Here is a 21,437-nt window from a genome sequence, read left to right on the forward strand (position 1 = left end):
AGGGGTGAGGGGGTGGGGTGCAGCGGGATTGTGAGACCACAGTAAAAGACATGGATGAGTGATGTATAATGACTCAATATTATCCCTAAGCCAGCTGTATGCAGTTATTAAATCCATACATCTCATCTGTTACAGCAAAGTAGTACCACTGACACATTTATCAGACACACTGACCAGAGAGACGTCGTTGATTTGAAAATGAAAAACACAAAAACAGTGACTGGTTGAAAATAATGCACAAAAGTGTGAAAGGCTAGTGCTTACAGGGCTGCAATGACAAAGGCGTGAACATAAGAAAATGAATGTTTATCAGCGTTTTAGGCCCCAGCTGAAAAGAAAACACCTGCTATCAGCCACTGACCAATGTGTACTGCGACAGAGGGCATTCATTGTTTGATTGAATTGACATTAACAGGAGAATTGATGTAATTACCCCTTATATAACTGTCCTGGGACTTCAACTGCAGTACCCTCAAAAAAAGGTCTTAATAAGCAAGAAGCTGCCAGTTTTGACCACCACTTTCATCACTGCTAAGGAGGCCACGTGTTTGGATGCTGATTTGTATGTTTGGAATTGGGCGTCAGCAGCTCCTCATCATGCATTATTAATGAGCAATATTACATAACTAACTGAAGTTGACATATTCAATCACAACAGCACGATCCTTGTAGTCCTCATGAACCCGTCAGCCCGGTCTAACTGCTCTGCCTTTGATGGAGGCTGTCACATAATCACTGCATCACTGTGCGTGGACTAATCTCAATTTCAGTCACTTTATACAGTTCAAGTAAGTCCATACACAGAGCAGCTGGGGTTCTATTTGATCCTGCACTAAACAGCATGTCTTCTTAATGAATGCCCGAGAAAACACCAGAGAGTCAGTCTAACTCGCACTGCTTGTTAAGTTGATATCGTTAGAAAGGCTTCTAGCCTCCTCTCACTAGTACTGGCCATCACTGTGGAAAGCATCCTAATGCTTCTTCTCATTACACTGTCAGGCCATGGTAGTGATACTCCTCTCACTGCAATGACTGCAATAAGAGCACAATTCCCTCTAATGTGTCTGTCACACATTAACCCACGTCACACAGAAGCTCTTCTCTCTCCATCTTGGGCATCAGGCCTCTGTGCACTTCCAGAAAGCTTTTAAACTCCTGTGCAGCTGTGGCAGCTCAACAAACAAGAGGGTTTGCCCAACCCTTTGCAGATGTGGATCATGTCCATGTGCTGCTTTAGCCAGTTCACAGCAGTTCTTTTGGTATTGTGGTATAGAACTGACAGGCTTGAAAGAGTGCCGAAGTCTAAAAAGGCAACACTGTTAGCATATCAACTGTAATACAAGTAAAATATACCACTCATGCAGACATTTTACTCAGCACAGTGGATACAGCTATGGCAACGCTGAAGACAACGCAGACATTTTGGTATTTAGCTTGAAAGATTCAAAACTGTCTATTTCCAAGGGAACATATCGTTATGTAATCATAGTATCAGTGTTGTGGAGGGAATGTTTTGCCCTTAGGTTACCCAATACTGAGCCATGCAGCCAGTGCCAGCAAATCATATCATAATGATGCACATGTTCATATTCCAAAGAACGGCTGCCACTGCTGAGCCAATATTTCATGCTCCTGTCAGGTAACATACATTAATAGCACAAATATGGAAGCCACTTGGCAGAGGAGGATGAAATGAGATGAGCAAGAGAAAACAACTTTGAAATATGATCAATAATGGACACAAACTGGCCAGTTTGAACACTAGGCTCAAAACTCTTAAAATTTCTGTAAATGTGTGCAAGGCTTAAGGTAACAGATGACTAGCACGGTAACAGATTCACCGTCTTTCTTGGGAAATATTGTTCAGCACATCTGCATTAGGTTCTTTAGGGTACATAGTTCAAACAGATTGTAAGCCTATGCAGCACATTCTGTTTTTTTTTTTTTTTTAGTCCAGCTGTCAACCTGCACATTATGTGCATGAAACATTTACCTTGGTAAAAGATAAATGTGTACTTTTATTTTAACTATGGATCAAAGACTATGTGTAATGTGAAATGTGTTGTTCATACCAACAAACCCACAAAAAATTTGTCTCCCTCATCTCTGGAGAGGATTTTCTACCATCAGCAACTAAATTCAGTCCCACTGCTGTCGTCAGCATCATTTCCACGCAGAGCAGGAAACTGTTTGCAGTGAAAAAAAAACCTACTGTACACTACCTGCCCAGCAGCAAACACAGACAGACAAACCAAAGAACCAACAACCCAGAGAGTGCTGAGGACAAACGAAACATGGTCCATCTTCCTCTTTGCAGATGGCCTTGAGCCATTGTCACTAATGCCCGGTGGAGAAAAAGTGCAATGATCCCACATGGTTTTAATGACTCATTCACTTCAAATCTTTTTCTCACTGTCACTTCTGTGCATTGAATGCTAATGTCACCCTGTGTCTGCTGGATGTGTAAACAGGCAACTGTTTGCAACAAATCTACCTTTTTAAATAAAAAAAGCTGATGATACAATATATCACTGTTGTGTTTACAGCCTGTTGCACTGCCCCCAAGTAAGCAAAAAGGCAGTTAATGCCAATGAATAAATGAACCAGGTCATTAGTCATCTAAAGGAAAAGTGACTATAGCTGATTGGTCAAACATGGAGGCAAGGTGAAAAGCCAGCCTTAATACAGAGCAGTGGGGTTAGAGGATGGACTATAAATCCTTTGCTGCTTTAAGTGGCCGTAATTTTTATGTTTTTTTGTTTCATAGTTGCACTTACATTTCAACAGAGACATGAAAAAACAAGGTTTTTGTTCAGCCCTCGTTCATTCTGTGTTAGTACCAGATCAAGGTTTGAGTGGCACTGTTAGATCAGGAAAGCAGCATTTAAAAAGTTTTTTCAACATTTCATGGAAGATGTTTGAAAGAGCCGACACAAAGCTGTTTTTTGCTGTAGATTGAGAAAAGTGCACTCAGACATGAATAACTGGTCACTGAGAAAACAGATGTCCAGGTCTTCTGCTCAGTGATGAGTCATATTTTTGTTTAGAATTGGTATAAAGGGTATGGAACCATTCATAATATCAGGCATTTTGCTCTCATATTCTTCAACTGTGACTATAGCTAACGGCTAACAAAGCCACCAATCAGCCAGCATAGACAAAGGCCAATCATTGATTTGCTGTCTTTTCACAATAATGCTAGAAGCCTGCAAGGCCTATCTATGTTTACTCCTTTTGCTTCATTTATGATGTGCCTGTATGATTACTTAGGTGTTAAAATTTTAAAATCTCACAGTAATGGTTAATGGCTGCTGGCAGTGATGAAGCACGTTGGTGAATTGAGCCAGTTCTACACTCCATTAAAACATCACTCATCTTCTTTTCCATGTCTTGGGCCTTCCACAGAGAGGTGAATTAATGGCCATAATGGCCAGGGTGGAGTCTGCTGCACCAGAATTTATGTCCTGCATGTTGACCCAGGCAACAAACTCTTACAGGATTTTCGCATTATGCAAAATGGGTGGCAGCAGCTTTCCTAGAATCCTTTTGCTGCAAATAAGCTAGCAATGGGCGAGCTGGACCTAATGCATTTATAGTTTAATTGGCCTTGACATTTTATTGTATTTCCTTCCCACTTTGCTAATGCCCCAGGGAGCTCTGGTCCTGGCTGGTGCCTCATTGGCGAAACCTGAGCTCAATCAAGACGATAGACTCCTCCAATAAGACCTCCTGATTGTGCCGTGTCAGAGATTCTGCCTCCAAGTCCACTCTCTGAGTGGGGGAGATAGCTTCAGAGAGTCGAATATGTCGTCCCGACACGCTCATTAAGTTTGACAAGGCCGCCACTAATCACGTCTTTGGTTGATGTTGCAGTAACTGATAGCCAGGCCGATGGAAGTTAGAGCTGAGGAAATGGTGATTTTACTGCTGCTAGGACATTTTCCTCAGTAGTCCTTTGATATTGTATGTCTAGACTCAATCACTGATCTCTGTATAAACTTCTGTGGACAACCCACTGGATAGTGGCGATATTAATATTCTACACAGGTATGTACTGACCTTATACTTGATGGTATCCAAAATGATTTTCCACATTTTCAAATCGCCCTGTGATCTCTGCTCGTTCTTGCCATGAGGAGTCAGAGTTATCGTTTCATGCCTTGGTATCCTGTCAAAATTAGATTCATATGAAATTATCATCAGTAAGTCATAGTCCTGCTGTCTCTGGCTGACATTATGTTAGTGACTGTGTGACATGTTAAAGCGCTGGTTTGTTGCATATTCTGTGACAACACCTTTGATTAATGGTTTGAATTCAAGCCCCCAGGAGCAGTGCTGTGGTGTTAGAGGATTTAGCTGTAGTGACCTCAGTTGGTCAGTTGGTAGTATCGTAAATTATGTGACACACAATGACACACAACAAACCTTTTTCCCCATCAGAATTTTAACCTTTTGTTCCAGGGAAAGATTGAGAAGAGCATTTTCAGCCAAAGACTGACATTCATAAACAAAACTATTCGATTTCTATCAGTGTGCCACAATTTTCTATGTAATAGCTGATCAGATGAAAATCCATGACAGTACTGTCATACAATGGCATACAAAGTAAACTATGTTGTAATGTACTTCTATATTGTATAATTGTGTTGTATAATTAATAATCAAGGTTGGAAGGTGTCAGTCTCAGTTTCTAACACAATTATGAGAGTTGTTTCTTTTCAGTACGGCTTGTTAAGAACTAAACACAAGCATGAAGAAAAGATATCACACATTTGTCTGAAACTGCTAAGAAGGAAAAAAATCTGAAAATTTCCTGAACTGTCCTTCCAACAATGCATTTGCTGGCATAACTACAAGATGACTACGAGGTGTGTTAATTTCCAGATAATTTCCCTCAGGCCACAGAACATCTCATATGCAGCTTGACATAGGTTAAACTGGTAACTACAAAAGGAATGGTATAAAAACATTGATGGGGTGGAATAAACTATAATAAAATTATATAATAATTTATATAATAATAAAATAATATAATAATTATTATTATGTACAATTGTACATTTTGTGTTACTGTGTCATTACCGATAATATGCTGGGAAATGTTGTCACCATGTCATCCTCAGTGGACCCCCTCCTCAACCTCCATTACATCCCTGAGAGCTCAAATCCCCCACAATGCAGCAGGATATGCTCCAACACACTCACAATTAGTTGCTCAATCAACTGTGACAAACCTCACTCACCCAAACGTGCTGACTCATCTGATCTCTTACTTCCTCTTAACTCGAAAACGTGCTTTAAAATTAACTTTGGGGAAGCTGAAACAAGAAGCAAAATACTACAAACAGCTGGTGCAAAGTGAGAAAGACATTTAGTGACCATGATCCAGCCCCTGCCAAACGTGAATAGTCTCATTGCTCTGCCCTGCAGCAAAGCATACAAGGTGGTGTGCAAGAGCCAGCATGTTGAAATATTATGCAACACTCATGTGCAAACTAGTGCAAACACAGGAGTGAACCTCAAAAAACTGTGATAAATAGTATGTTTTTGTGCTGAGATCATGCTGTATCCCTGTTTGACTGAATACCTTCTTCTATGACACACCAGGTTTTTTGGTGTTTTTTACACCAGTTTTGAGAGCATCCATCTGCATCCACAAGTCTCTAAGATATATGCAGTTAACCACAGGAACTGTTAGAGAGTCAGGAGACAGGAATGGAAGAATGTGATGAGTGGTGTGAGGAAACATTTTAGCTCTCCACTCATCTGAACTTCAACTGAACTCCTGGTGAGAAAGAGAAAGAGCGAGGGATTATAACCGGTGCAGAGGCTTTATTAACTGTCATAACTGTTGCCTGACAGGAAGCAAGTGAGGCGAAAAGACAGACAAAGCTGGTGAAATATGACAACAGCATGATTCAGAGCAGTGAGAGCGCAGCGCAGGCCAGCAAACTCAGAAACCAAGCCTCTGCAAACTCACAAACGTCTAGAGTATGGTAAACAAAGAAATTAATAAAGTGTGTAATGTTGCTGTGTGAGTCACTGCGTGTGGGTGTACAGTGATAGCAGATGACAGACAGCTTGAGGTACAAAAATAACCCCAGTGCTGCCACGTACATTCAGGCAAGCAGGGAACAGTCAGAGTATTCCACGACTCTGATTTGTAAACCTGCTCCCAGTCATTATAACTCTGCACACTGAAACACCACTAAGATGAGTTTAGTTTCCATCACAGATCAGTGATGAACTGTTTCCTTCCACTTATCCATAACCAGGGTTTTTACTAAACCAAGTGTTTTTGATGTCTACCTTAACCATAGTGTCTTCACCATAACCACGATCTCTGAGCATAATCCAACTCTGTGTCTAGCGATCAGGTTGGGATTAAAGATATATAATTAAATTGATTATTAAATTAAATGAATAGTGCTCCTTTTTTTCTAATTCTTGACTTTTGTGCAATATGAATTGATGTACTGACCGATACCGATGGATCTATTTTTCTGTTGGATTTTGATTTGATCATTTACCAAGCATCTATAAGGAGCTGCTGTGATGGTTGATATACCTGATGAAGGTAAATGTCATGAATACACAGCATGTTCATACTTGTAGTGAGGGAGTCAGTGTGTGTGAGAATTTGACACTTTTATTCAAGATGATTATATCTAAAAGAGAAATGCATCTTGGACTCTCATCCATGTGTGCACTTCAACACATTAATTATTTCATGATAAAGTGTGTTAAATCACTTTGTTGATGTTTTTTACTTTCACCCGTCGAAGATCTGCCATCTACCCACACCTCAGTCATTTGTGACAATTGGCAAACCTTTTTATGTTTTTTCTTTCATATTTGACATGCAGGAAGGTCTAGAGATATTTCTCAAAGAGATGTACAATATTTTTATTACAACTGTTTTCTACATAGAATAATACTGAAGCCATCTTCAGCCATCTTTTGCTTTGTTGACAGCTGTGCACACACACATCTTCTCAGCCAGCTTTGTGAGGTCATCCCCTGCAATGCTTTCCATACACCGTCCGTTCACTTTCTCTGCTTCTCACAAAGACAAGGCAGCTGGAACAAAAAATACTCATCAGAGCAAAGTACAGATTTCCACTGGTCTGATGATTGGTGGTTTCTGAAGCTGGTAACTGTGATGCTCTTATCAGAGGTGGTTCATTAGCGGCAGAGGTAACTCTTGGTCTTCCTTTTCTGGGGAGATCCTCGTGAGAGCCAGTTTCAGACTGCTGGATGGTTGTTCATGACTACACTTGAAAATACAGTCAATGTACTTGAAATCTTCATGTCTCAAAGTAATGATAGACTGTCGTTTCTCTTTACTTAGTTGAGCGCTTCTTGCCATAATATGCATTATCACAGTAGTCGAATGGGCCATTTACCAACACTACTTTTGCACAACACTACTTATGGTGTCAAACACATTATCTCTTATTTCAGAATGTACAATGCAGAAAAAATATAAGGCAAAAAATAAAGGACAGCCACTGAATGAGAATGTGTGGGTATATTTAAAGAATTATAACTAGTAGTTCATTGCCTGACTGTGTGTGTGTGGAGTGTATTACAGGGTGACAAGACATCCCATTTTCTACCACAACACACAGCATCCTGATTCATCTCTTAGATGTTCTGCATATGTTCTGATTTCAGCTGCCAACTCTCCAAAAATACAAGCAGTAATATTTTTAAATGTATCCCACACAGCCCAACCCACACATGAAACAACCAGCGACTCTCCTGCCTAGAAATCAGAACAGAGTTATGAGCCTGTAAATCTGTCAGTCTTACCTTGTTGTGCTGGTTGCCATGACAGTAAGGCAGCTGTAAGTGTTGCCTCATCAGCATCACCTACAGCAGTTGTTCCTGCCAGTTACCAACCAGTATAACGTCAGTCATGCCTTCCGGACTGCTGTTGAAATGAAGAGTTTTTAGCCACTGTGTGCTTGTCTCCTTCCAAAAATACACACATAAATGAAAACTTGCAAACTAGTAAATTCATACACTTTGATACTTAAATGATTATATGCTCTAACATAAGAGGAACTGTGAATAAGACACTAGATTACATAAGGTATAAACTTTAGACTTAAAAAAAAATGAAGTTGCTGGGTCAATTATCTGCTGGGCTTCTACTGAACCCTGTTTCTTGCACTCTGTGACCAATGTTTGGATTTTCTATGCTGGAAACACATGGCACCAGGTCTATTGTGTGGGTGATTTGATTACAATTACAAATACAGTTAGTCATTTGGCAGAAGCTTTTATCCAAAGCGACATACATATGAATTCACACACCGCTGGCACAGCATCGGGGGCAGTTTTGGGGTTCACTATCTTGCCAAAGGATACTTCGGCATGTGACTGAGGCCAGGGATTGAACCACCGACCTCCTGATAGGTGGACGACCACTCTATCTCCTGAGCCACAGCCCGCCGGTGATTAAACATACACCTGAAATAAAAGAAGGTCTAAAGCAAGATTTTGAAACAGAGATCCTCGTCAAGGCAGTGTCCTTAAAATGGCCCTTAAGACTAGAGCTTTCAGGACCATGGGAGTGCTAAGTCTCTGGGGCAGTTTCCTGCTTCACCTGCTTACAATCCAGCCTTGAATATATGCATCAGACTTGTAGTAGTAGGTGTAAGGGGAGGTAAACTGAGCTTCAGACGAACTACCCAAGTATAAGTGTAACAATCACACCACAAAGTGGCTGTTCTGTTTATAAGCTGAGTTGAATGTCAAGAATGAACTTTGAACCTCAAAACAAAACAAACAAACATTATGGTCGAACAGGCTGACACCCATATGATTTTTCATTATGATTTGTGAGATGCACATTTATATGAGCCAACAAAGGTCATAAAGTGAAGTCTGTAAATAAAAACCACATGAAGACTGAGTATAGGTGGCTTTGCCTCTTGCTATCCCTAATTATAATGCAACAGTTAATGGAGCTGGCTGAGCTTCTTACCCCTGAGGATTGTAAACACTTCTTACTGAATACAAAATGACATATATTCACAATGATACCGTCTGACATCAGAGCTAATGGAAACACGGACAGTTCCTGCCTCAGGAAATCATGGATGTTACGTTGTTTGCCTAACAGCCTCAATCTCAGCAGATCAATGCACTTATGAGGACATATGACTAACAGAGGCACCATTTGTTTGCATACCTTGTAATGACTTACAGCCTTGACAGATGGGACGCAGTGGCGAACTTCCAAACCAACCAACATTCACATGGCACATTTTAATACTTGACACACCATTAGAATATATATTACCCCCAAATACATGGAAATACATACATGTGCACTCACATGGACAGTGTTAGCAAATGATCAAATTGGTACCCAATGCTATATGGATCATGTCGGCTGCTACTCACAGTTCTGGCTACGTTGTTTGATTGTCAGGTAATCTTGTAGGTTGCCTTAAATTTCCTTAAATGATCAGTCATTTTCAGGACATGAAAATTAGATGTAGTACTTCATTAAAGAAACATTTTCTAGCTAACCTTTAATTGTATCCAGCCATGCAGACAGTTTTGGTTTTATATGCCCAGATTTGAATGCACCCACTGCTGAGATATACTGTGAAATGTGAATTTCCCTTGGGGATGAATAAAGTATCTATCTATCTATCTATCTATCTATCTATCTATCTATCTATCTATCTATCTATCTATCTATCTACTGCCGCCCCAGTACAATGGAGGTCAATGACATTTTGTTTGTGATGCTTAGAGCATCAAAAGATGACATTTGAAAAACACACTTATGTTTCTTTCCAGAGGCAATGTCCTAGTTATTCCATCTGACTTCTTCAGATGTCACTTTTTGATGCTTTGAGCAGCACAAACTTGCATTCACCTACATTGTATAATGCAGACAAATGATTTGCCAGAAAATAAGCTTGACTTTGATGCTCATGCCATTCCTCATTAAAATGAATTTGAAACAACACACCTCGATGTAGCACAGGGTACACTCTATGTCTTTTATGTCCCATGACAGTGAGTCTGCTTCACTGAAAGTAATTTGAACAACGCCTAACCCAATCCAACACTGCACTCTGAATAGAGCAGAGGTACAGAAAGAATGATAATGTTATACAAATAACACCAGATGTCATTTCATTGCCTGGTGCTCTAACGATGTCATTAACTTACAATAAATCAGTCACTGATCACATCATGAAGGCTTGTTTTATCAAACAGCAGGCTGCTGCTCAAGTCACATTTACATCAGGCATCACACTGACATTTGAGTCAAGGTGTTTGTTTTAGATAGCAGCATCAGAACACTAATGCATAATCATTACTGTGTCACTGATTGGCCTGGTTACATCAAGGCACTGGCAGAGGGTTGTGGGTTTGATTTCCAGTGCTTTCTGCATGGAGTTTCCATCTCCACTTGCATGTTCATTCTTGCATGTCAGACTGTCCATAGCTATCAATGTGTCTGACAGCAGTATGATTTACTGTTGACCTAGCAAACCTGTCTCCACCCAGTGTATGATGGGATAAATTCCTCTCAGGATGTGCTGGCCTGCTGTCGTAAGTGTAGTCTCTCATTTCTGGTTGCCAGTGATGATACATGTAATAAATGTAGTTTATTTGCTGTGTTGGAGGCCAGGCTTAGTGAATTGGAAGGATGGCTCTGCACCATGGAAACTCAGTGTTTAGGCACTGTACTCAGCCAGCCCCCACTAGCCAGTGTGGGCAAACCAAGTGCACCTGCTGTAGCCAGGGTGGGTGGGTGACTGGAAGCATAGCCCTAAGCAGAACCCTATGGTCACCACCAACCAGTCTGCAGAAGTAGAATGCGGGCCAGAGCCTTCAGCTATCAAGCTGCTCTCCTGTGGAACCGGCTGTGGGTTTGGGGGGAAGACACCCACCCCACATTTAAAAGTAGGCTTAAAACTTTGCTCTTTGTTAAAGCTTGCAGTCAGTCATGAGTTCAGGTGAGACCTGAACCGTCTCTTAGTTATGCTTCCATAGGCCTAGACATCTCTCTCTCTCTCTCTCTCTCTCTCTCTCTCTCTCTCTCTCTCTCGTCGAGTTGAGGCAGATGGCCGCATGCTCAGAGCCTGGTTCTACTCAAGGTTTCTGCCTATTAAGAGTTTCCCTGCCACTGTCACTAAGTTCTTGCCCATAGTGGGAACTGTTGTGTGTCTGTAAATAATGTGATGATGAGTACAGTTGAAATCTGGTCTACATGAAAAATTCCCTGAGATAACTTCTATTATGATTTGGTGCTGTATAAATAGAATTGACTTGACTGCCTCATGACCCTAGACAAGACTAATGTAATGTAACAAATGGCTCAGTTGGCTGGGAGTAATGCCTTGATCACACAGGACACAAAACAGCTGCATGATATTTGCTGCTCGATGAGCGTTTCACTGAGCAAAGTAAACAGCTTCTCAACAAACAGCTGACAGAGGTTTGTCTTTCTCATATTTCATCTAGATAATTTGCTGAAGAAATTTTGAAAAAAGAATATTTCTTTGCTAAATCCTGACTCCTGGTTAATCCACAATAGTGCATATAAAGCTAGTTGGATCCAAGAAAACGGACATGGTTTAAAAAACATCACAATATGGAGTCATGACATTTTTCCATGAGATGACAGGATGTGAACAGCTCATTTTGCCTCAGCCATGAAGGCTGCTTATTGAGCCTCAGCTCCATCGAGGCTTCCCATGGTGGACAGAGAGCTTCATCACATGGTGCTACAACAATCACCTGAAGCTCAGTATCAGCAGAAGCAATGAGCTTGTGGTCGACTACAATGTTTAAATATGGATGTTCCTGCAGAGAAAATACAAACTGTAAAACTCAGATCTTTCAGACACATCTTCAACCCAGCAGAACAGAAAGGTGCTTTAAAGGTGCTGGTAGGCGTTCAGTCTCAAAGCAAAGCTTGGCTAACCACGCACCACCTCTATCACTGACATTGATCGATTGATCAATGAGCTGTCACTGTTGGAAACATTACTAAAGGATTATGAAATGACAATGTTAGTGATATTTGTCGTTTTTTTCCTCCTTTTTCTGTCTGCCTTTGTCTCTAGTTACATACATAATAATATAATAATAACAAACTTTATTTGTATAGCATCTTTCAAACAGGAATTCAAAGCGCTTTACAAGGAAGAAATCACATGCACCAAGTGAATTTATTACATAGAAAAAACAGAAAGAACATAAAACAGATAGAAAATAACTGTTAAATAAGATGGAGATAAGGATGAAAATAAAAATTAAGGCAATGCATAAAACCACACAATAAAACATTAAAGTACAGGTTAAAAAAATAGAGTAGAATAAGGATAAAAAATCTGAAGAAGACTATGAGGATGAAGCTCTAAAGGAACTCTTTGTCTGGTGTCTCTGCTTTCTGTGGTTCTCACTTATCTCACTGTGAGTCTTATGTGTCTTTAGGGCACGACCCAGTGTTGCCTCAGAAACCACCGTATTCACAAGTCTTCATTCACTTGGAGTAGAATAAGGGTCAAAATATGGATGAGGATAAAACATCAGTCACAGCATAAAATAATAAAATAAAGGTTAAAATAGATGATATAGAATGTATAAAATCAAGCAAAATAGAACATTTTAAAATAAATGCAGCAGTGTATTAGTGTGAGGCAAAGCACAAAGGTTTAAGACCTGTATCAGGAAGTCATAGCTAGAGAAAGGCTGAAGTGAAGAGATAAGTTTTTTAGCTTTCTCTTGAAAATATTCACTGAGCTGGCACCCCTGGTATCTGTAGGTATTTTGTTCCGGAGCTTTGGAGGGTAATGGACAAAGGCTGCATCCCCAATTTTCTTTTGACTGTTGCTGGAAAACTCCAATAAACCAGCAGCAGATGATGGCAGTGTTATTGAACATATCTATGTTATGATCAGAATAAGGAAAAAGATGGTGTAATGCTCAGCTCTTTTTCAATACATGTAGAGATATGCTTGACATATTTCTACATGTGGTGCAGAAGCAGAAACTACACTGTACTCCATATTGAACACTGCGCTTCAGACAAAACTACTTCTACATCTCTTTTAATGTCTCACGTTTTCGTAAAAAATAACTGTGCTTTCCCTCATTATGCCATCCATCTTGGTCATTATAATGGCCAGTTTTATGATTTTCTTGACCTGCAGCAACCTTTGAAGAAGCCTATGGGACCTAAAGACGAGATTATCCTTCTGCGAAGACACACAGCAACATCTGTAAGCAGACATGGATGTTATGGGTAAGTGTAGGTCACAGATGCTTGAAGAGGTATCAACATGCACGTCTCCAAAATCTCAACCACACTTTGTGCAGCCCTGTACGCCAAACAAGCCAAATGGCTCATCCAAGTTGCTGTTGGAAGGTGGGTTTGAAATGTTATTGTTACACCAAAGCTCAAGTATAAAAGCAAGAAGCCATGCAAATGATTCCAAACTCCACCCGTGTCTGTTAGCTTACATGTTCTAGCGCTGACTCAGATGAGGATATCAACCATGAACTCAAACCTCTCTTTGTATAGATTTTAGAGCACTTGATAAGACCAAAAAATGTAAAGTGCAGCTGGTAGTTCAAAGGCAAATATTATTCCAAGAGTGATTATTAATGTTCATATTAATTCAAATCAATCAGCAACAAAGGTAAAAAAATTCTGTGTCTCTGTGGTGATAAGCTGCAACAATAAACACATGCAGAGTGTATATCTGACAGGCTTTTCTGTGAAATCTGCACATGCATAAAAGAGGTCCAGATGTCAGAACTATGAGAGCAGGTCATTGTGCTGCTGCGAACAAGCCTCTCCAGCAGTGAGGAGGAGGAGGGGGATGAGGACCTGTGGGTGAGATGAAAGAAACAGCACACAAACAAACACTCTGCAGATGTTACTATACACACAGTGAATGCATGTTGTATTATCATTAAATGAAAACCCATTGTCTGTGTTTAAAATCAACATATTCACGTCAGCTGGAAAACTACAGCACATGGTAAACCACCGGGAGGAAAGTGCTGATGGGCGATGTTATAGTGAGGTCACTGGAAGGAGCTGCAGCTCCAAAAACAGAGTCAAATAACAGCAAAGCTATGCAGTATTATCACTGAGGCAAAAGTGATATTCTGAGCATGAACCGGCATGAAACAAAACAGCTGCCTGATGATTTACAGTTCAGGGTTTCCAGGAAAAACTCATACACAACACAGAGTAAAAATATGTTGTTGTGACAAGTTTTATCAACAACAAGGGCTTCAGTATGAATGAGATTTTCCAGATATCATAAAATGGTTTGAAAATGTCTGAACCTCTAGGCTGATAAATCATCAGCAGGCAGAGAGCTGGGAATGTTCCAGGAAGGATTGAGAAGGATAAGTACAGGAGAAACTACCATCACAGCTCGGCCCACTTAGAAGAAAAACCACCATTGTTACCATTTGTTCTGGCTGGATCTCAGTACTGTCCTCTGCAGGGAGAGGGATTTCCATTCATGTCTGGAGCCAGGGCTGACTGTGGGATTGTCCACACCTACAGGAGATAGACATCTAATCTGGACAAGCATCAGAGAGAGATGATGAGAAACAGAAAAGAGGTCAATGTTTAAACTCAGCCTACTGGGCCTGGTTACACACTTTAACTATGGCACAGATTTCAGACTTCAGATAGACATTTAAAGCTGCTATGTACAAGACTTTTGTGTGGTCATATCAGTTCTTGTAGAAAAAGCAGCAAATCATTGAAAGCTGTCACTGTGTTTTGATATTACCACCAGGAGCTGCCAGCGTCGCTCACCATCTCAGATTCTACACATATGAGTTGATGCTTTTACCCTGATCATCAGACTGAATTGTTATTATGCATCATTTAATTCATTCAGACTTACATTGTCTTCCTGTCAGTCAGTGGGTTATTTTTCTTTGTTTTTTTTTAATCAACTAACCCATCAGTGATGAGTGATGTATCCATATACATCACTGTGTACGCAGTTAACACGGAAGCTGCAGTCGCAGTTGCCAGTGGACCTCTTTGCCAAAAAGCAGTCCTGTGCAGCGGCTGAAGACACAAGAGAAATGGCAACCGATTTACACATGGAAGACACAGAACTCTGGGCAATGGATCCTCAACGACAACTCAATTTCTATCACAGCTACCTGGAGGAAGAGGTGAGGGTCAAGCTGAAGGACAGTGAGGCGACCCTCATCCAAAGTACCGATTCATGCAGAGTCCTGATAGATGTTCAGGAGGACTTGCTGGATATTTTCCTCCATGACCTCTGTGAACAGACAGTGAGCAACTGGAGCCATGAGAAAGAGGTGATGCAGAGGGAGATCAGCAGCCTGAAAGCCCAGCTGGAAGAGGCCCCAATTCCAGATGACTTCGCTGCACACTGGGAAATCAAGAGGCTGAGATGCCAGCTGAAAGACAGCAAAATGCAAAATCGAGCAAATATCAATTCGCTGACTGACCAGGCCAGGGACCTTTCATTCAAACTGGAGCACACAAGGGAAGCCAACACCAACCTTGAAAACGAGCTCAAGGCAGCAAAGGTGGAGCTCCTTGCCGAAAAGCAGTCCCGTGCAGCGGCTGAAGACAAACTTCAGACAAGCACTCAGAGTCTGAAGGCGCAGCTTTCAGACCAAGACATTGCACAGCTTGAGGCTGATGATCTCGATCAGCTGACCAAGGCCCTCTCAATCAAACTGGAGCACACAAGGGAAGCAAAGGACAGCCTTGAAAACGAGCTCCACCTTCACTGCCTTGAGCTCATTTTCAAGACTGTCCTTAGCTTCCCTTGTGTGCTCCAGTTTGATTGAGAGGGCCTTGGTCAGCTGATCGAGATCATCAGCCTCAAACTGTGCAGGGTCTATGTCTGAAAGCTGCTTCTTCAGCCTCAAAGTGCACATTTCAAGTTTGTCTTCAGTCGCTGCACGGAACTGCTTTTCTGAAATGAGCTCCATCTCCAACGCCTTGATCTGCTTTTCAAAGCTGGTGTTTGCTTTGCTTGAAAATAAACATATGTATTGTGATTACTTGACAGAGTAAAAAGGTGGGGTTGAGGCCATTAATGCAGGGTGGCTTGTAAGCCTGGTTAGCTGCTGACACAACTGTCACTCTGCATATGTGAAGGATGTTTGTGAAGTGTGAGTCTCCGCCATGACCATGAACACATCACGTAGAGCGTTTTACACTCCAGGCAGAGAACCAAAGAGCAGCAGAGATGCTATTTTATTTCATCATTTTTATTTCAGTTAATTTCACACAAACAATCAGACAGAAATGGATCCTCATTTTAACCAAAGATCAAATGCAACAATAGAATCTGCAGACTAAAAATAGTGTGAACCTGCATCGCGTTCACATCTGTCAGATCAGGACTCAAACTGGTGTCAGGATGGAAATACAGAGTTTAATTCCAAAATGAGAAACATGATAGAAAGATTAGTGATAGTGATGAAAAACATGAAGCTCTCTGTGACGTTTCACCTGGTCGAGTGTTTCAAACACTGAATCAACTGAAAACTCCTTTTCCTGAACTGGATTAGAGCTGAGCCGGGATGAAACCCAATCAGCCGGAGAATTATTTGGTTTTGGACAAACACTTTTGAACTGAGTGAACACGGTCACACGCTGAAGGCGGTAAAAAAGAAGCCGCAGTGCAGGAAACTTAAGTTAAGACTTGATCAAACAGGGCAACACAACAGAAAAATCAAACAGATCAAATCTTCATCTTCCTGAACGATAAAGGCACTGAAGGGAAGCACAGGGCAGAACCAGCGACTTGAGCTGCAGATACACCAAGAAACCTTTTATAGAAAATAGATGCAGAACTTCAAAAGGGAAGAAGACGCATCTGAGGAAATGACCACATGTTCATGCTGCCGAGGACAGTCGGCCCTCGGCCTCCAGGGGCCTTTCTAAAATGATCATTTATGAATTTATAGATAAACTTTGATTCTTTTGTGAGTTCAGGTGACGCTTGTGTTGAAAATGTTTGGTTTTTTTCTGACAAATGAAGGATAAAAACACCAAATTTTTTAAAAATGGGACTTTTTCTGGTTGCTGCAGCTGCAGTTTGGTCACAGATGGTTTAGAGGTCTCTTACTTCTGCCATCATGCAGCCGGGGTGAAGAACCTTTTTCCTATCAAGGGCAATCCTAAATTATTGAACACGCTAACCTCAGCGATGGCTGAACCGCTTCTCTTTGGCGATGATGATGATGCTACACACAGCTGGGTTTCCAGCGTTGGCTGTCAGTGTTGAGCACAGCTGCTGCCATTCGTAGGTCATTCAAACAGAGATGCAAACGTCAGTGCAATTGTTTGTAGCTTTAAGCAGGTCGTTGCTTTGCAGCTCAGTGATTTCATGTTGTAGGTTTTTATGATTTTTTTATGAGCTTCATTAATAACTAATAATTAATAATTGCATGTGAGTTAAAGTGATTTCACTTAGTCTCATGGTGCATTTTTATTATTTAAATAATTGAATAGTTTTAAGAATAATGGTTGTTTTATTCTAATGTCAGCAGACTGCCTCCCTCATGCTGTTATTTTGAAAGACCAGCAGGGGTCAGTGTTCCAGGTTTATCTCCCACTGCTTCCTGAGCACGAAAAAGCACCTGAGAAGGTGAAAATGTCGCTTAGTGTTCCTGCTTTGTCAAGCTCTTCCACAGATGGACTGATCAGAATGAGTAACTGGACCTTCAGGTTTCTGTTCATGCTACTGTTAGTCGCTAACTTCAAGAAGGCTAGCTTAACTCAGGCTACTAGTTAGTTCAGCCTCATCAAGCGTGTGCAGTTTTACTGGATAGATACGGTCACCTGGCCTATGAACCTGACAGTGGATGTGCTGTATGTATGTGATCTTGAGAGAAGATCCTGTATGTGAGTTCTAAAGTTGGATTTTGTTAATATTCTGTAAGATTTGGAACTTCTCTCTTTAACTTTGTAAAATGGTGCTCTACGTGTGTATTTTGCATAATTTGAGTTGATAAAAAGATGAAACACAACATTAGGTGATAATTCCTAAAGGCAGGCCTCCACACCTTTCATCTTAAAATTAGTGTTTCATTTTGAATCAAACTAGCCTGAAAGCCTAAACCAGGCAGTCGTTTCACATGATATGCAACATGCAGTCATTTCCCCTTTCACGTATTTTGATGTTTCACTTATACTTAACACCATATACGTGCAAGAGTGGAACATTGTTGTGACACTCAAAAAGGCAGAACTAATCTCTTTGTAACCTGGAAGTGTCTTTGAGATCCTGGATTAGTATGTTCCAACACATTTAGCACAAAAACCTTTTATATAAATGTTGCTCACCTCCTGCAGAGTGTCTCCACAGTGCGGGTCAGGAAACTATTTCAGGATTTCCAACCTTGGACCATCAACATTAGCACTCATGCAGGCGTACGACACCAATCAGTTGTTGAGTGTTTCTGAGAAAAGCAATTCTTGCAACATCATTTCTTCCACAAGTGTTTCCCCATCAGACTTACTGATTACCAAAGAGAAACCGTCACACATTTGCTTTTGGGTGTGAGTGCATAAAAAAGAAAAATCCCATTGGATGTTATTTTACTTCAACATACCATTTTACCCACCAGAGCACCTTTCTTTTTAAAAAAACACTTTTATTATCAAACAAATAAATGTAACCATTCTTAGTCAACAACAATGGGGCCCAGGGTCACTTCAGCTTGCCACTGCTCCCCTAAGGAACAGACATCGTCAGTTGGCTCCAGTGATGAAGAATAAACTGACTGACTGCTGACGTACAGTACCTGTTTCTCTATCCAGGTCTCGAACCTTCCTCATTCCACAAGTAGATTCACAACAGGCACAGAAATGGTCCTCACCTCCAAGTGCCCTCCACCTACTGAAGAAGAGCTTAGTGTCAGAGAAGACAGGTTGAAAATCAATGAGGAGGTCAACGTGCTCTCGTACTGCTTGTTGAAGGAGCAGGCCTTGTGCTCAATGGTCGCTGGGGATGAAGCTGGGACAGCCTTCAACTGGCAAGTGATATAAATCTGTTAAAATTAAAAAAATAATGTGTAATATGAGAATCAGAGGTGACACTTTATATGTCAGCAGATGTGTTTTTGTTTTTTCAACATACCGTCTTCAGCAGATGAAAGCTGAGGGCCTCCACCTGAAACTGGATCTTATCAGGCTGAGACTGAGGCATGAACCTGGACCTGGAACTGTGTCCATCCCCCAGACACCTGTGAATGAAAATGTCAACCATTAACATGAAAGAGAAATAGAAAGAGCACTTCTCTTCATACGTGTCTGTATCCAAAACCTACCCATGGTTCTTTATGAAAGCATGACTTGGTTCAGAAGTGGGGTCTGGCCTCATGGTAGCAACACAGCTGTCCACCAACACTCTGAGGGGTGCATGAATGTACTGCGTGAGGGATACCTGCATGTTGACAGTGTCTCTGATGCCGTACTTGCTGGAGGTTCTCTCAAACTTCCAGTCATCTAAAGCAAAATAAACTGAATTCATGTTTTGCACAATCACATTTTCCAGATATATTCTGTAGTGTGCTGCTATGACCCACCACTCATGAGCTGCAGTGAGAAGTACAGCTGCTCCTCAGCCACCTCAGTGTCTCTGTAGGGCATCCAGGCAGGATTCAGAAGACCACTGCTCACTCTGTGCCTCCTGAAAGTCAAATGAGTACTGTTGATGCACCAGCGTCTGTGCAGAGCAGACTTTCAGAGAAGAGTCAAATACAGCAAAGAACTGCACATGGGATAGTTATTCTTCCTCACCCCCATCAGCAGGGGAGCCATGGCCAGCCTAATACAATTACTATTCCTCCAACTGACCCCAAGCTCATTCTGCATAATAAGCCTCTGATATGCTGCCCAAGCACCATTGCAAAAAAATAAACATATTTAACCATTTTATAAAGGATATAATTGGAGCATCACTGCCAACTAAACTAATAAGCAGCTCAATGTTCTGTTTTCCCAGATCTCTCTGGAGCTGTTTCACCACCACCCACACTCTGTTAACTTCTTTCCAAACTTTGAGCAGCTCCTCCCATTTGCTTTGCACACTGCATTGTGGGAGAAAAGTGTGCATCAAGGGCAAGCTTAAGAATCAGCTGTATTTAATATGCATACCGTCTGGTGTTAATAGACTTTTGTGACGTTCCTGGCGTGAACACACCATCTTCTCACAATCAGTATATCATATGGTTTGGGACAGAGTGGGTGTGCTGCATGAGATTTCTCCTACAAATTTCAGATGTCGGTGGAGATTGTTGTGAATGAAAACACTACAAGTGTAGTGTTCTTAACTCAATGACCTTAATGCCAGGAATATTTTATAATCTAGTTAAAGCCATTTCATCCATTAATGACCAATTTCTAGTAGTTAACTACACAAAGCGAACTTTCCCGTGGTTCTCTATGTTACAAAATACACACAAAAAATGTAGTTACCTTGGAGCAGAAATTAAAGTATGACATGGCCTGATATGTACAGTCGTCTAATTGTGTCAGGTTTGTGTCAAAGTTTCCTCCTTGCAGTTAGGGCCTACATTGATATAGAACCAGTGTGTTGAGATTTTAAAATTCTTTATTATGGTTTAATTTTACAAACTGCTTTCTTCACTGTCCCAAAGTAAACTAAAGAGGGTCTTTGCAGGCTGACGCAGAGTTCAAGTCACCTTGGATAGTGGCACTCCACTCCGATGACAGCACTCTGGCTCCTTATGATGGGACTTCTGCCAGACCGTTTGGGGTTGTAGACCAGTTTGAAGACATAAACGAAAGCATCCTCTGTCATCTAAGGAAAAGAAAACTAGAGTTTAAAATCTGATTGACATTACTCCTCGAAAAGTGTAGTATCAATGCAGTATACGTAGCAATAGAAACCTCATACCATGAGTGTGCTGCCACAGCTGTGCAGCTCACATTCAAAGACTAGCACATGAGCCAAGGTATCGATCTCAGTGGCTGAACAACCACCGAGTGTGATTTCCTCTGGCTTTATCAGCTTGCCAAGGCCAAACAGGTCCTGGCTCACTTCCACCTGGACCCTACTTTCCCCACACCTCACAGCAGCACGGTTGGTCGTCCTTGGCTGCCGCGGTTCAAACTTGACAGGAAGCTTACTTGGTGGATCCACTGGATCTTCTGGAAACTTCCAGGAGAGCGGTTCAGCTGCTGGCTGGATGTGCTTTGCATGGAGCCTTCCAGCTTGTTGAGCAGACTCCCTGGAGTGCTCTCTCTCAGGTCCTGCTGCTGGCTCGGCTTCCACCCCTGAAGGCTTTCGCGTCTCGACCCCCCAGTAGATTGGCTCTTTCATACCAAGGAATCGAGCGCCACAAAGCCTGACACACATAAGCACAAAGCCGCACATGATAAGATTCCTGGACCCCAT

The 21,437-nt window shown here is 41.4% G+C and overlaps 1 protein-coding gene across 1 annotated transcript; it reads right to left on the bottom strand.

Moving 5' to 3' along the window:
- Positions 1-18,766: 18,766 nt before the first annotated feature.
- On the bottom strand, positions 18,767-21,437 carry LOC143323446 (zona pellucida sperm-binding protein 3-like). Its single transcript, XM_076735291.1, has 7 exons — positions 20,937-21,437; positions 20,722-20,840; positions 19,603-19,706; positions 19,345-19,522; positions 19,155-19,260; positions 18,983-19,065; positions 18,767-18,914 (listed from the first exon to the last, which is right to left on the bottom strand). Exons 1-7 carry the CDS (start codon positions 21,435-21,437, stop codon positions 18,767-18,769), a joined length of 1,239 nt encoding a protein of 412 aa, XP_076591406.1.

Source organism: Chaetodon auriga, chromosome 7 (assembly GCF_051107435.1).
Source record: "Chaetodon auriga isolate fChaAug3 chromosome 7, fChaAug3.hap1, whole genome shotgun sequence".
Taxonomy (NCBI): Eukaryota; Metazoa; Chordata; class Actinopteri; order Chaetodontiformes; family Chaetodontidae; genus Chaetodon; species Chaetodon auriga.